Below are 12,981 nucleotides of genomic sequence, written 5' to 3'. Positions count from 1 at the left end.
CAACAATTTGATTTCGTGCACTGCACTATTATCACGGAAATTAATCATCATTTTTTTTTAATTATTTCAAAAATAAAATACAATTTGATAGAATTTATCATTGAGAAAAAGGAAAAAATGTTATAAACATCTAAAGAAAATCATACAATAAGAATAGAAAAAGCACACTTTTCTGACAACAAATTCCTCATTTGCTTAATTCATCAATTAGAAAATGTTCAATTTTTTAGGATTCTCACTCAACACAGGAATATATCAATTTCATAACAATTTCATATCAAGATACCAATTGATTTATCAAATACAATTAATCTGTTATTTAAAACAAAAGAATAAAATTACATTTCACAAAACAACCCAAAATAACAGTAAATATTGAAAATCTAGGAATTCCTATACATATTCATTTTAATTCTTAAACGTAAGTAATTCATCATTTGCCTTGAGTTGCTAAAGTGTTCTCTGTTAACAACGATAGTGTTTTTGGTGCTCTGCAGAGATCCTCCAATGACTCTGTTAAGGTTCTTAGTCAGAGAAAAAATTGCTTATATTAAAAGTTTCTTTATACAGTGAGAAAATTGATAATGTATTTTTTTTATTCTTATTTTTATTTAAATGAAAAATCAAAAGACACAGTTGTTATAGTGTGAATTTTTGTTTTACTTATATTATTTGAGTAAATATTTAATTATTTATATTATTTAGGTAAAAAAAAGTCGACCTTGTTACGTACTGATCTCTTTTTTTTTTTTTTTACCATAAAAATTGCACAGGGAACGAGTAAAAAAGAAAGAAATGTAAAGAGAAAGACATTCTTATGCAAAAATGCTAATCAAGTAGATATGTATCATACCTGAAACCATATTTAATTCCTCACTACTCACTCACTAGAATATAATTTGTTGATAATCCGAATCTTTCTTCAAGAGTATTAGGTTGTTTGAGGTTTTGTTGGAGGCTGGGTGATTTTTCCCGAAGCGGCAGTAGGGGACCGTATTTTTTGAAAAAAGACATTTTTGGAAAATATATTTAAAAGGGGAGTGAATTGCTTAAAACTTTTTTTAAAAAATTACTCAAGTCCGATGTGACATTGCTTATGTCTGTCTCTGCTCTTTAATACAAGTATTCTTTTGCTGTGCAAAAAGAAAAAAGTACACAAACTTAATGAATGATAAACATTTTTTTTACTCTTGGTGGATGTAATTCCAAACTTGTAAGTTTAATTAGGCCTAACAACAAATTATTCAGGGGACTAAGAAGATACAGGTGATCAATAGAATATTGAACAGATTTTAGGTGTGAAAGAATTTTTCAGTGGCAACGGGGATTTTAGGAAGTTCTCATCAAAACCTTCATACGGAGCTGTAGTTATAATTTTCTTTTTTTATGGCAAAATAAATATGTTTTTATACCTAAGATCATTCAATCCTTGTATTTAATTTTGATTGTAAAGGATCTTTAGTTTGATCGTTATCAGTGGCGACGCTTGATGGCAAGCAACAAGCTAGCTAGCTAGGGTGGCTATATAGTCCAAGCTTCTCCTAAAACATACATACCAAACTACGATGGCCTTGGCATGTGCAATAATTCAGTAGCCAATCTGACTTTTTGCAACAGCAACTGTGAAACAACTTGATCGAACTGTTTAATAACCAAAACCATGCATTTCGTTTCATTAGCAATGGCAGCCAGGCCAGTTTGGGACTATTTGACAAAAATGGGGATTTTGAAGTAAATACACAAATAACTTCTTTTGAGAAGTATTTACATGGCAAGCGTTGTTTCATATGTCCATTTTTCCTATAGTAGTATTTTTGACTTTCTATATTAATTATATTTGTAACCGATGAAGAAAATGTTTTTTTTTTACATTGATTATTTTAGGTAGAAAGTTTTTTTTTTTGCATTGATAGAAATATTTTAACCAAATTTGACTAAAAGTACATAGACAATTAGGTAAGGAGCTTTGGCCTAGTCTAATGAAGGTTAGTCTAACTTGACATGTTTAGTATAAATGTCAAATTAAAGATTTTTGAAAAACCTATTTATATAAAATGGTCCAGTTCTAGCACTAAGAAAAACCTATTAAACCCATCATTGTTGTGCAAACCTCAATGACTCATGTTGATTCCTTGACATCCGACGTACTTCAAAAGCTTGACATCCTCAACTAGTCAGTCACTGGAGAACACCATTCTAGTTGAGATTGCTCAGTTGAAGGAAACCAATGAGGTGTTCACTTATCTAACCCTAACTATCTACCCTTAGAGTACTTTCTTGAGCTTAGAATGGATACTAGATGTCCATGTAGTAGAGATTCAGGAGCAAATATGAGATACATATGCATTTTGTTATAGTCTAATATTTTTTTTGGGTAAAAGCTGGTAATTTTATTCATATAAAGAATTGGCTAAAACCTATACATCAACATTGGCTATTAGTGTTGAAGATTAATCTAGAAAAGTGTAGATGTATAATTGGTGGTCCATTATCTAGAGAGTTCTACACCTATGGAGATATTGTAGTGTGTAGAAACTTCTTGATGCATGTAGAAAAATATCTTATTATCTAAAGTCATAGAAGCACCTAGAACATTATAGAGATGGATGGTAGATGATAGATGAGTCTAGAACACTCGACTAAGTAGTATAGAAGTGTGTAGAAATCACCTATGTAACCTATATAAAGGCATAAGTTGTAACAAGTCATGTAATGTATGTCAAGAAGCTAATAAGCACAATTCAAGTTAAGGTGTCAATTTTCTGAAAACTCATTCTCTTCCTACTTCCATCATTTCTATCATACATTTCTACCATATCCTTCCATAGAAAAAAGGCATAACCACGTCCCATATCCTAACAGTGGCATCAGAGCAGTGTTGATCCTATGGCCTTTGCTACATCACCTAGCCCACCAACCTTCAACTATAACCAAACCTTAGTTCCCATATTTAATGGGGAAGCATAGGATTATTGTTGCATCCAAATGCAACCTCTATTAATCTCACAAGACTTGTGGGATGTTATAGAGAATGGCTATCCAGTCCCAGAAAGCCAAGAAGAATTGGCTACGTGGACAGCAGCAAAGCAAAAGGAGTACAAGCAAAACAAGCAACATGATGCTAAGGCTCTGCTATTCATCCAACAAGGAGTTAGTAGAGAGATCTTTCCAAGAATCATGCAAGCAAAAAATGCAAAGGAGGCGTGGAAGACTCTGAAAAATGAATTTAAAGGCACAAACAAGGCTGCATTTATGGCAAGATGCACAGGTTACCATTTCCAAAAACATCTTGGAGAGCTAAAGCTCCACTTCAATTGGTGCATGCTGATATCTGGGGACCATCAAGTACCCCCAGCTTTGGTGGAAGAAGATATTTTCTACTCTTCGTTGATGACTACACCCGAATGATGTGGGTGTACTTCATCCAACAAAAATCCGATGCATTCTCTTGCTTCAAGGAGTTCAAGGCCCTAGTGGAAAAGCAAAGTGGGCATTCCCTCAAAATCCTGAGAACAGATTGCGGGGGAGAATTCAATGGGCTCATATTCATCAATTTTTGCAATGATCATGGCATCAAGAAAGAGCTGACTGTTCGTCACACTCCACAACAGAATGGTGTCGCTAAAAGGAAAAATAGAACCATTATGGAAATGGCTCGATCAATGCTACAACACAAGAACCTGCCAAAGAATCTATGGGCAGAAGCTGTTAGCACAACATTATACATCCTCAACCGTTCTCCAACTAAAGTAGTCTTAAATATGACGTCATATGAAGCATGGTTCAACAGAAAACCAACAGTTGATCATTTTAAAGTTTTTGGATGTTTTGCTTATTCGCACATTCCAAAGGAGAACTGAGAAAAGCTCGATGAAAAAGGAGAAAAGTGTATCTTTGTCGGCTATAGTGACCAATCTAAAGGTTATCGATTATTCAAACCAGATTCAAAGCAGCTAATCATTTTAAGAGATATCATCTTTGACGAAGGAGCAAGCTGGCAATGGAGTACTAAAGTCAATGAGACACAAGAAGTAATCAATCCAAGCCCGTGCACACTGCCACCATCACCAACACAGCATGACCAATAACATCAGCAAGAAGAAGTAGAAGAAGTCCCACAACAACAACTTCGAAGAGCAGGAAGGCCACACAAACTGAATCCAAAGTACGCAAATGTTGGATTTTTTTCCTATGAACCTCAAAAGTTTGAGGAAGCATCGAAAGAAGAAGTTTGGAGAAAAGCCATGGACGAGGAAATCAAAATGATAGAGAAAAATCATACATGGGAGCTCATGCAAAAACCAGAAGACAAGGAGATCATTGGCCTAAAATGGGTTTACAAAATTAAATATAATGAGGATGGAACAATCCAGAAACACAAAGCACGACTTGTCACTAAAGGCTATACGCAACTGCCAGGAGTTGATTTCAATGAGACATTTGCTCCTGTTGTGCGCATGGAAGCAATCAAAACTGTACTAGCCTTAGCTGCACAATTGAAGCTACAAGTCTACCAGCTAGATGTAAAATCAGCTTTCTTGAATGGAGAGATTGAATAAGAAGTCTACGTGGAGCAACCACAAGGATACAAAGTTCAAGGAGAAGAAGACAAAGTATATCGCTTGAAAAAGGCACTTTATGGTCTCAAACAAGCTCCCCGAGCATGAAACAACAAAATAGACAAATACCTCGTCGAGCATAGATTCCTCAAAAGTCCAAGTGAGCCGTCACTATATGTGAAGATGCAAGGTAATCATTTCTTGATTTTGTGCCTATACATAGATGATTTAATCTACACCGACAACAACTCACAGATGATGGAAGAATTCAAAAAGGCTATGATGCAAGAGTATGAAATGATCGATCTTGGACTCATGAGATATTTTCTCGGCATGCAAGTCAAGCAAAGACCTAGACAAATATTTATCTCGCAAGAAAAATATGCGGATGACTTATTGAAGAAGTTTAGCATGCAAGATTGCAAACCATTTGCCACACCTATGGCGATGAACGAGAAGCTTTCAAAAGATAATGGACAAAACAAAGTTGATGCAACAGTTTATAGAAGCCTAGTCGTTTCGCTAATCTACTTAACCAACTCAAGGCCAGACATCGTACATGCAGTTAGCATCGTGTCTAGATTCATGAGTAACCCAAGCAAAGCACACTTTGCAGCAGCCAAGAGAATCCTAAGATATGTCAAAGGCACAAAGGATTTTGGCATTTTGTACGAGGCAGACAGAGACTTTAACTTGATAAGTTATACAGATAGCGACTGGGCAGGAAGCACAGATGATAGAAAAAGCACAAGTGAATATATGTTTCTTCTAGGCAACAAAGCAATATCATGGGCGTCAAAGAAGCAAACGACAGTTGCTCTATCATCAGCAGAAGCAGAATACATGGCTGCAACAAGAGCTGTGTGTGAAGCGACATGACTCAGAAAAATTCTGCAAGACATACAATAAGACTCCAACAGTTATTCATTGTGATAATATGTCAGCTATTGCAATGACTAAGAATCCAGTATTCCACAACCGTACAAAGCACATTGAGATTAGATACCACTTCATCAAAGAGCTCGTGGAACGTGGAGAAATCAAAATGGAGTTCTGCAAGACTGAAGAACCATTAGTAGACATCTTCACCAAGCCAATTGCAACAGAGAAGTTCATCAAATTCAGAGACATGCTTGGAGTTCAAGACTTTTCTAGATTAAGGGGGAGTGTTGAAGATTAATCTAGAAAAATGTAGATGTATAATTGGTGGTCCATTATCTAGAGAGTTCTACACCTATGGAGATGTTGTAGTGTGTAGAAACTTCTTGATGGATGTAGAAAAATATCTTATTATCTAAAGTCATAGAAGCACCTAGAACATTATAGAGATGGATGGTAGATGATAGATGAGTCTAGAAGACTCGACTAAGTAGTATAGAAGTGTGTAGAAATCATCTATGTAACCTATATAAAGGCATAAGTTGTAACAAGCCATGTAATGTATGTCAAGAAGCTAATGAGCACAATTCAAGTTAAGGTGTCAATTTTCTGAAAACTCATTTTCTTCCTACTCCCATCATTTCTATCATACACTTCTACCATATCCTTCCATAGAAAAAAGGCATAACCATGTCCCATATCTTAACAATTAGAAGTGCTTGATGGGAAATATCCTTTTTTCTTTTAAAAGGAACAAGATTAACTCATTTTGATGAAAGATTCAATTTGAAAAATGATCAAAGATTGGATACGAGCATAAGATATTGACGCCCTTGCCGAACAATGAGCAACAATATTTACTGATTTCCTAATGAAACTCACCATTGAGTTTGAAAAATTAGAAAATAAAGATCTACATTGTGCTAAGAGAACATTGAAGTATGAATTACCAGTGGATCTTTCACAAATTCCATCCACAGAAGATTTGCAATCAAGCTCAAACATAATATTTTAAAGACCAAGTTCATGAGCCCAAAGTAATCCCTGCAACAAACCCATTACCTCAGCTTCTCTAGGTTCTGGAGAGCCTTCAAAATGGAGTAATTTCACAGAAACAAAACGGTCAAGTGCGTCTCAAATACAGATGTCTACACTGAATTTGTTTTCATCTTTGAAGACCACAACATCAATGTTGATCTTGAGAAATCCTGGTGGAGGTTTAGTCCAGGAGGAAGATGGTTTTTGCTGCATAAAATCATGGTTTGTTCTGTTGAGGACATAAGTAGTAGACCATTCGTAGTGAGATTGTAGAGCTAAGTGAAAAGATGTTGTTGGTTGTGGGTTCAAGTTCTCCAATATCCATTGGTTTCACCGATACCAGATACACCATAAGGTCATGCAAAAGATTTGTTGTTGATCCGGCTTAAGTGATTCCAACTACCTGAACACCAGAGTATTAAGGCTTTTTGCACCAAGAACACATCCCGAAAAGATACTCCAAAGGCCTGAAGCTTCCTATACACAAATGACTTGCTCACACCCAAACATGACGTGCCATGCATTTTCAAAGTTAGAGTTACATTAAGAGCAAAGATTAGTACAAGGAACACCCTTGGATTGTAGCCTCTGTCTGGTTGGTATGCAATCTCTTAGTAACTGCCAAACAAAATGCTAACCTTGGGAGGAACATGTGAGTGCTAAAGAAAATGCCAATTTGCTTCAACTTTGAGATGTTCATTCTGCAACATGGACTCCATGAGATTGTGATATGCTGTGCACACTGAGTATACACCATTATTGCTGAAACTCCAAATTAAATTATCATTAGAGGCAAGATTTAAAAAAGGAATGAATTAGATAGCAAGAAAATCAATTGTATTTAATATTTGTCATAGCAAATCCAAACGCCAAGATGAATTCTCATGATGAATAAGTGAGGCAACTATATGATTCTCAAGCCTACTTGGTGTTGGGGTCGTGACATGAGAATTGTTGCCATGTTTGAGCCAAGGTTGATTCCACACGTTTATCAAGTGACCATTTCCTACTCTCCATTTCTAACCATTCTTGGTCAATACCTATGAAGCATGAATGCTACGCCAAACATATTTTGGATTATTCCTTAAAGGGGTATCCAAAAATCTTCCATTGAGAAAATATTTTGCTTTGAAAACCTTAGTAACTACAACATCTTCTTTCCAAACATAACTTGGATTATTCCTTAAAGGGGTATCCAAAAATCTTCCATTGTGAAAATATTTTGTTTTGAAAACCTTAGTAATTATAGCATCTTCGTTTGGGGTAAATTTCCATGCTTGCTTCCCTAGCATTGCAAGATTAAATCCATGGAGATGGTGGAAACCTAAGCCAAAATCTTTCTTCATAGTTAATTTCCCCCAGTTGAGCCAATTGATTCCTTTGGATGAGTCACTTTTATTACCCCACTGAAATGAACTCATCATTTTCTGGAGTTGGTCTTCTAAGGGAGCTGGTAACGAGAAAACACTCATGCAATTAGATGGACTAGCTTCAACATAGGATTTGATAAAAATTTCTTTACCACTTTTGATAGATGCTTAGTGTATCAATGGTTGATTCTTTTCCAAAGTATTTCCTTCAAAAAGTCAAATATTAATTTCTTACTTCTTCCTATATTAGAAGGGAGATCAAGATATATTTGCCCTTGCCCATCTGATTGGTAACACCCAAAAAAAAGGAGATATGTTGCCTGTGAGGATGAAGGGTGTTGGTGCTAAAGAAATTTTTTTTATTTTTGAAAATTTATGAGTTGACTTGAAACTTTCCCATAAATATCCAAAATATTTTTTTAGTGGATTCCTTCTCATCAACCCTACAAAACAGAAAACAATTATAAGCAAATAAGAGATGTGAGGGGGAAAGGGCCCTCTGCACACCTTGATACCATGAATATCACCTTTACTCTCTACTTACTTTAAGGATAGATGTAAGACCCTTAGTACATAAAATGAAGAGGTAAGGCAACAGTGGATCGCCCTATCTAACCTCTCTCATGGGAGAAATAGGTCCTACAGGATCTCCATTGACCTTAATTGAATAATCAACAATTTCCATACAAAGCTTTATCTAGTTAATCCTCTTGTTGTGAAATCGCATCTTGGACATCACACTAAGAAGGTAACTCTATTGCACTTTGTCAAAGGCTTTACTGATGTCAATTTTCAAAGCCATTTCACCAATTTTACCTTTAGTCTTGGATCTCATGTGGTGAATAATCTCTAAAGCAATAAGGGCATTATCTAGGATGGAATGCCCTTCAACAAAATTAGATTGCTCCTTGGAAACGCATTTCTCAAGAAAAGGTTTTAAGAGATTTGCAAGAGTTTTGGAAATGAATTTGTAAAGGATATTACGAAAGGAGATGGGTATGGAATCCTTCATGGTTTTTGGGTTGTTTGATTTGGTAATAAGGGCTATGGTAGAGGAATTAATTTGAGAAGGGAAGGTATTATTTTCAAGCTAGAAAGTAGCAGTAGAGAAAATTTCTGGTCCCAACAAGTTCCAGAATTTCTTATAAAAAGTTGGGTTAAGGCCATCAGGTCCAGGGGATTTATTGGAATCCATTTGGAAAAGAGCATCTTTAAACTCGTCAATGGTAAAAGGAGAAGTTAGCTTAAGGTCATCATCGGGAGAAATGCGAGAAGAGATATAATTTAGAATAGAGTCACTTTCATTATTTTCATCTGCAAAAAGGTTTAGCAACATTACAAATCTCTATACGACTGGAAAAGGACCATCCTTTTTCCAGTAATAAGAAGATTCGTAATGTTGCTAAGAATTATTTTCTAAACCTTTTTGCAGCTGAAAATAATGAAAGTGACTTTATTCTGAATTGAATCCGGTCATAAGGAGATGGAATTGAACTTCTTCCTGGCACTTGCATAAGAGTGGAAGAATATTCATGTCGCCATCCTTTAGAAACCCATTATGAATTTTTATGTTTATGTCTCTCTGGATATCCATAGAAACCCGTTAAATGCCACACCAGATCATAAGCATTATGGACTTCCACATTGATGAAATTAGAAGAGAATGATTAAAAGACAAGCAAAAGGTTGCTTCCTAAAAAGAGCCAAACCACCACTCCTTCCATTAGCATTAACAGCAAAACAAGCATCAAATCCAATCTAACATTTTATTTGTTCTATACATTGGGAGTTGGCAAGGGTTTCACAAAGAAAAATGACATCTAGGTGATGGGTACGGATGAGGTCATGGAGAATAGGAATTGCACTTGGGTTGCCTAAGCCCTGACAATTTCAGCTTAGGAAACTCATTGTCCCTAGCAAGCTGGCCAGGGGCCGCCATTAAAAAGGATCATTTGAGGAATTGGGAAGTATTTGGCTAGGGTTTAGAGGGAATATCCTTAGTCAGCACATGTTAATTATTATAAATAAGAGTAAGATTGGCTAACAATTCAGCCAATTTAATTGTCATCCCTTTTTGTAAACATCAACTTGTGATTTACAAAAGGAAAGAGTCTTTTGCAATCATCTAAGATTCCTTGCAAGTAACTTCGATCCATGAGTTAAACAACCCGTGACAATCAATTTCATAAAGCACTCAATCTAACATCAAATCTGCAGCTAGCAATAGCGCCCATCTACAACAACAAGCCTCTGCTATAATAGGATCTAAATATCCTCCTGTATAAATTTCAATGAGGGTAAACGAACAAACTTCAACATAATGCTTTACCATGTTAGAAAATTGGTCTCTAATATAGTGCATGACTTTCACCATCATTTCTATAGAATCTGTAGCTAACTGGATCTTCACTTCTTGCTCTCACCAGTGAAATTGAGCATCATTTTGAAGCTAAAAATAAATACCTATGGCCTATGAAACATGAACATCAGACATGGACATTTCAATACGCCTAATTTCTAAAACCTATGACACAGTGGCACCACATACACCCACAAATTGAAAGACTTTAATGAAATGAAGTATGAGTAACATATAACAAAATATCTAAATCGATGCTATATTCATCTTTTAAACTAATCTTCTATGTTTTTTCAAGTGTGTGAGTTGTGTAAACAAGACAAATTAAGTGTTCAAGCCAACAAAAAATAATTTTTAAATTAGACACCTAATAAGAAGTATGAAAATATGTCGATGGCGGAAACATGACTAACACAACAACATTTTCGAACAAGAGATGTTTGTGCTTTTGTTCTGAAGAATAAGAAAATGGGCTTGCTAAATATAAAATGGGCTAAATCATAGCATACGTAAAAAAACATTATAAATGAACTAAAAAATAGGTGGAGACATTCATTATTGTACAATAACCAACAGGTTTCCAATAACAAAAATTCTCAATTTAGAGTAGTTTCCCTAAAACATAATTTCTAAATTTTGCAATTCCTCCGGTTATCCAAGTCCCACGATTGTAAATTGTGCGAACAAAAGTTATGAAATAGCATTGGAACAAGATGTAAAACCATACAACAAAGATATGCATGTGTTATTACTAGGAGGAAAAAAGCCATCTAAAAATGCTTACAAATTTTATTGAATGCCACAATGTCACCACTCTGGACATATTCATTGATGGGCTCGACCATGAGATGTTCCTCAATAAGATCATCGATAGAAACTAGGTCATCCACAATAGTAAGCATAATTTGCAGTTTCTTGATACCGTATCTAACAGGACAAAGTTTGGCTGACACAAATAAAAGCCAAAATCATAATCACAAAAAAGGATCATCCATATGCAATGCAAACATGGTGGTAAAAGGAGTAAAAGACAAGTGGACAACATTTTTAACATTTACAAGTGCAGTATATTGAATCTTACAATTCAACTATTTTATGAAGTTGATCAAAATGAAAACAGTTAGCGACGTTCAAAACAAGTACAAATGTGAACATGAACATGCACCAAAAAGCAACCCTTCCACCTGAATAGATCTTATTGCTTCCTCAAGTTTCTTCATGTCGGTTTCATCATCCCACAGTTACACATCCAACAAAATAGATGATTTTCCAGCTTATGAGAATGGAATCAGCACAAAAAATCCAATGCCCTCACAAAGTGGTATATAGTCAGGGGAGGGGACAGGATAAAAAGTTTAAAACAATAATGAGTAAGTGACAAGAGAGAAACTAACACTCTTTTTTGAAGATGCCTTCACTGTAGTTACCCATTCCTCAGCTGCCTTCGTCTCTTCTTTTGTCTCTTCACCAAATAAATCCACATCGTCATGTCAACGTTGTCATTAGCTTGAAAAAAAAAGGTTACATTCAATCAAAGGTCAACCAACCATGATTTAAGGCACACAATGTGAAAAGAAAACCATATTTTATTATCATTAGGAAAATACTTGCCTTTGTGTCAGCAGCTGGGGGAGTTGCAACAAGAGATCCCTCAACAGTAACACCAAATTCCTCATCAGAAACACCACTATAGAGTGCAGACGCAAAATTGGTATAAAAGATAACAAACTAAGAAGGCCTCACATGTTGACTTAAAAACCCTACATATCACTCTCTTCTTTAAAGTACATAGGGTTTCTCTCAAATTTTGTTTTAGGCCTTAGTTTTTGTTGGGCCGACCCTGATTCAATAAATTAGCATGTAAGTCATAGGAAGCGAACTTATGATATTCTCAACAAGGCATTAATGCCCTTGTACCACCTAGACACATTCACATATTCATGTGATGGAGCAGTTGGCAAAGCTGCATAAACAGTGAGATCATCCTTTGAAGCTTGGTACCTAAAAAGCACATGCAAAGGGGCAATACTTAAGAAACAAGAATTTTAAAAAAAGAAGGAAGAAGCATGCATAATAAAAGCAAGTGACATACATACCCGGTGATATAACTGCGTCGGAGAAGGTAGTCATCAAGCTTCTTTAATCCAGAGGTAGAGCTAAGGTTGTACAATGTCAGTGCCATGCTTGCTATATGTGTTAATTCTTCCTCTGCATAACAGGGATTACAATATCAGTAATAAGAATAAGAAAAATCAGATCTTTGATTAAAAGCAGTTAACAGATTACTGAATGTTTCTAACTGCAAAATTAATAATCAAACCCAAAATTGCAAATTCATGAATAGAAAAGTGATACAATTGGCATACATTTTGAGAATGCATGTTAGAAATCTGAACACAGATTACAAAGGAAGAGTTGATGCTTACGAGAAAGGCTGAGAATGAGAGAATGCTGCAAGTCTCCCATTATTTATTTTATTGGCTAGAAACTGAAAGTTTAGTTAGGAGACCAAGAAGGAAAATCAGGAAACTTTCAAGATATGCAAATTTTGTGCTAATATTGTTGTTGATACTAATTTGGCCCAACTTTTTTTCTCTCCATAAAATCAAGAGCTTGGTCAAGCACTTTCTTGAGAACAGTTTTTACAAAACATTTGTAAGTCATTATTAAAATAATTGAATTGGATTAAATTAATTTTACATATTTAATTTTTCTTTTATAAGCATACCTTTTTACTCAATGAGATAATTATCAATATCTATATACTAAAACTGAA

General features: G+C 35.2%; 1 protein-coding gene and 1 pseudogene across 1 annotated transcript; one reads left to right on the top strand and one right to left on the bottom strand.

The window, feature by feature from the left end:
* The first annotated feature begins 4,817 nt into the window (after positions 1 to 4,817).
* On the top strand, positions 4,818 to 5,438 carry LOC114385873 (uncharacterized mitochondrial protein AtMg00810-like). Its single transcript, XM_028345920.1, has one exon. The coding sequence runs from the start codon at positions 4,818 to 4,820 to the stop codon at positions 5,436 to 5,438; it is 621 nt and encodes a 206-aa protein (XP_028201721.1).
* A 3,498-nt stretch (positions 5,439 to 8,936) lies between these two features.
* LOC114385872 lies at positions 8,937 to 12,387 on the bottom strand (annotated as a pseudogene).
* Between the last annotated feature and the right edge of the window lie 594 nt (positions 12,388 to 12,981).

This window comes from Glycine soja, chromosome 15, assembly GCF_004193775.1.
Source record: "Glycine soja cultivar W05 chromosome 15, ASM419377v2, whole genome shotgun sequence".
Taxonomy (NCBI): domain Eukaryota; kingdom Viridiplantae; phylum Streptophyta; class Magnoliopsida; order Fabales; family Fabaceae; genus Glycine; species Glycine soja.
This window is presented reverse-complemented; position numbering and strand designations above follow the sequence as displayed.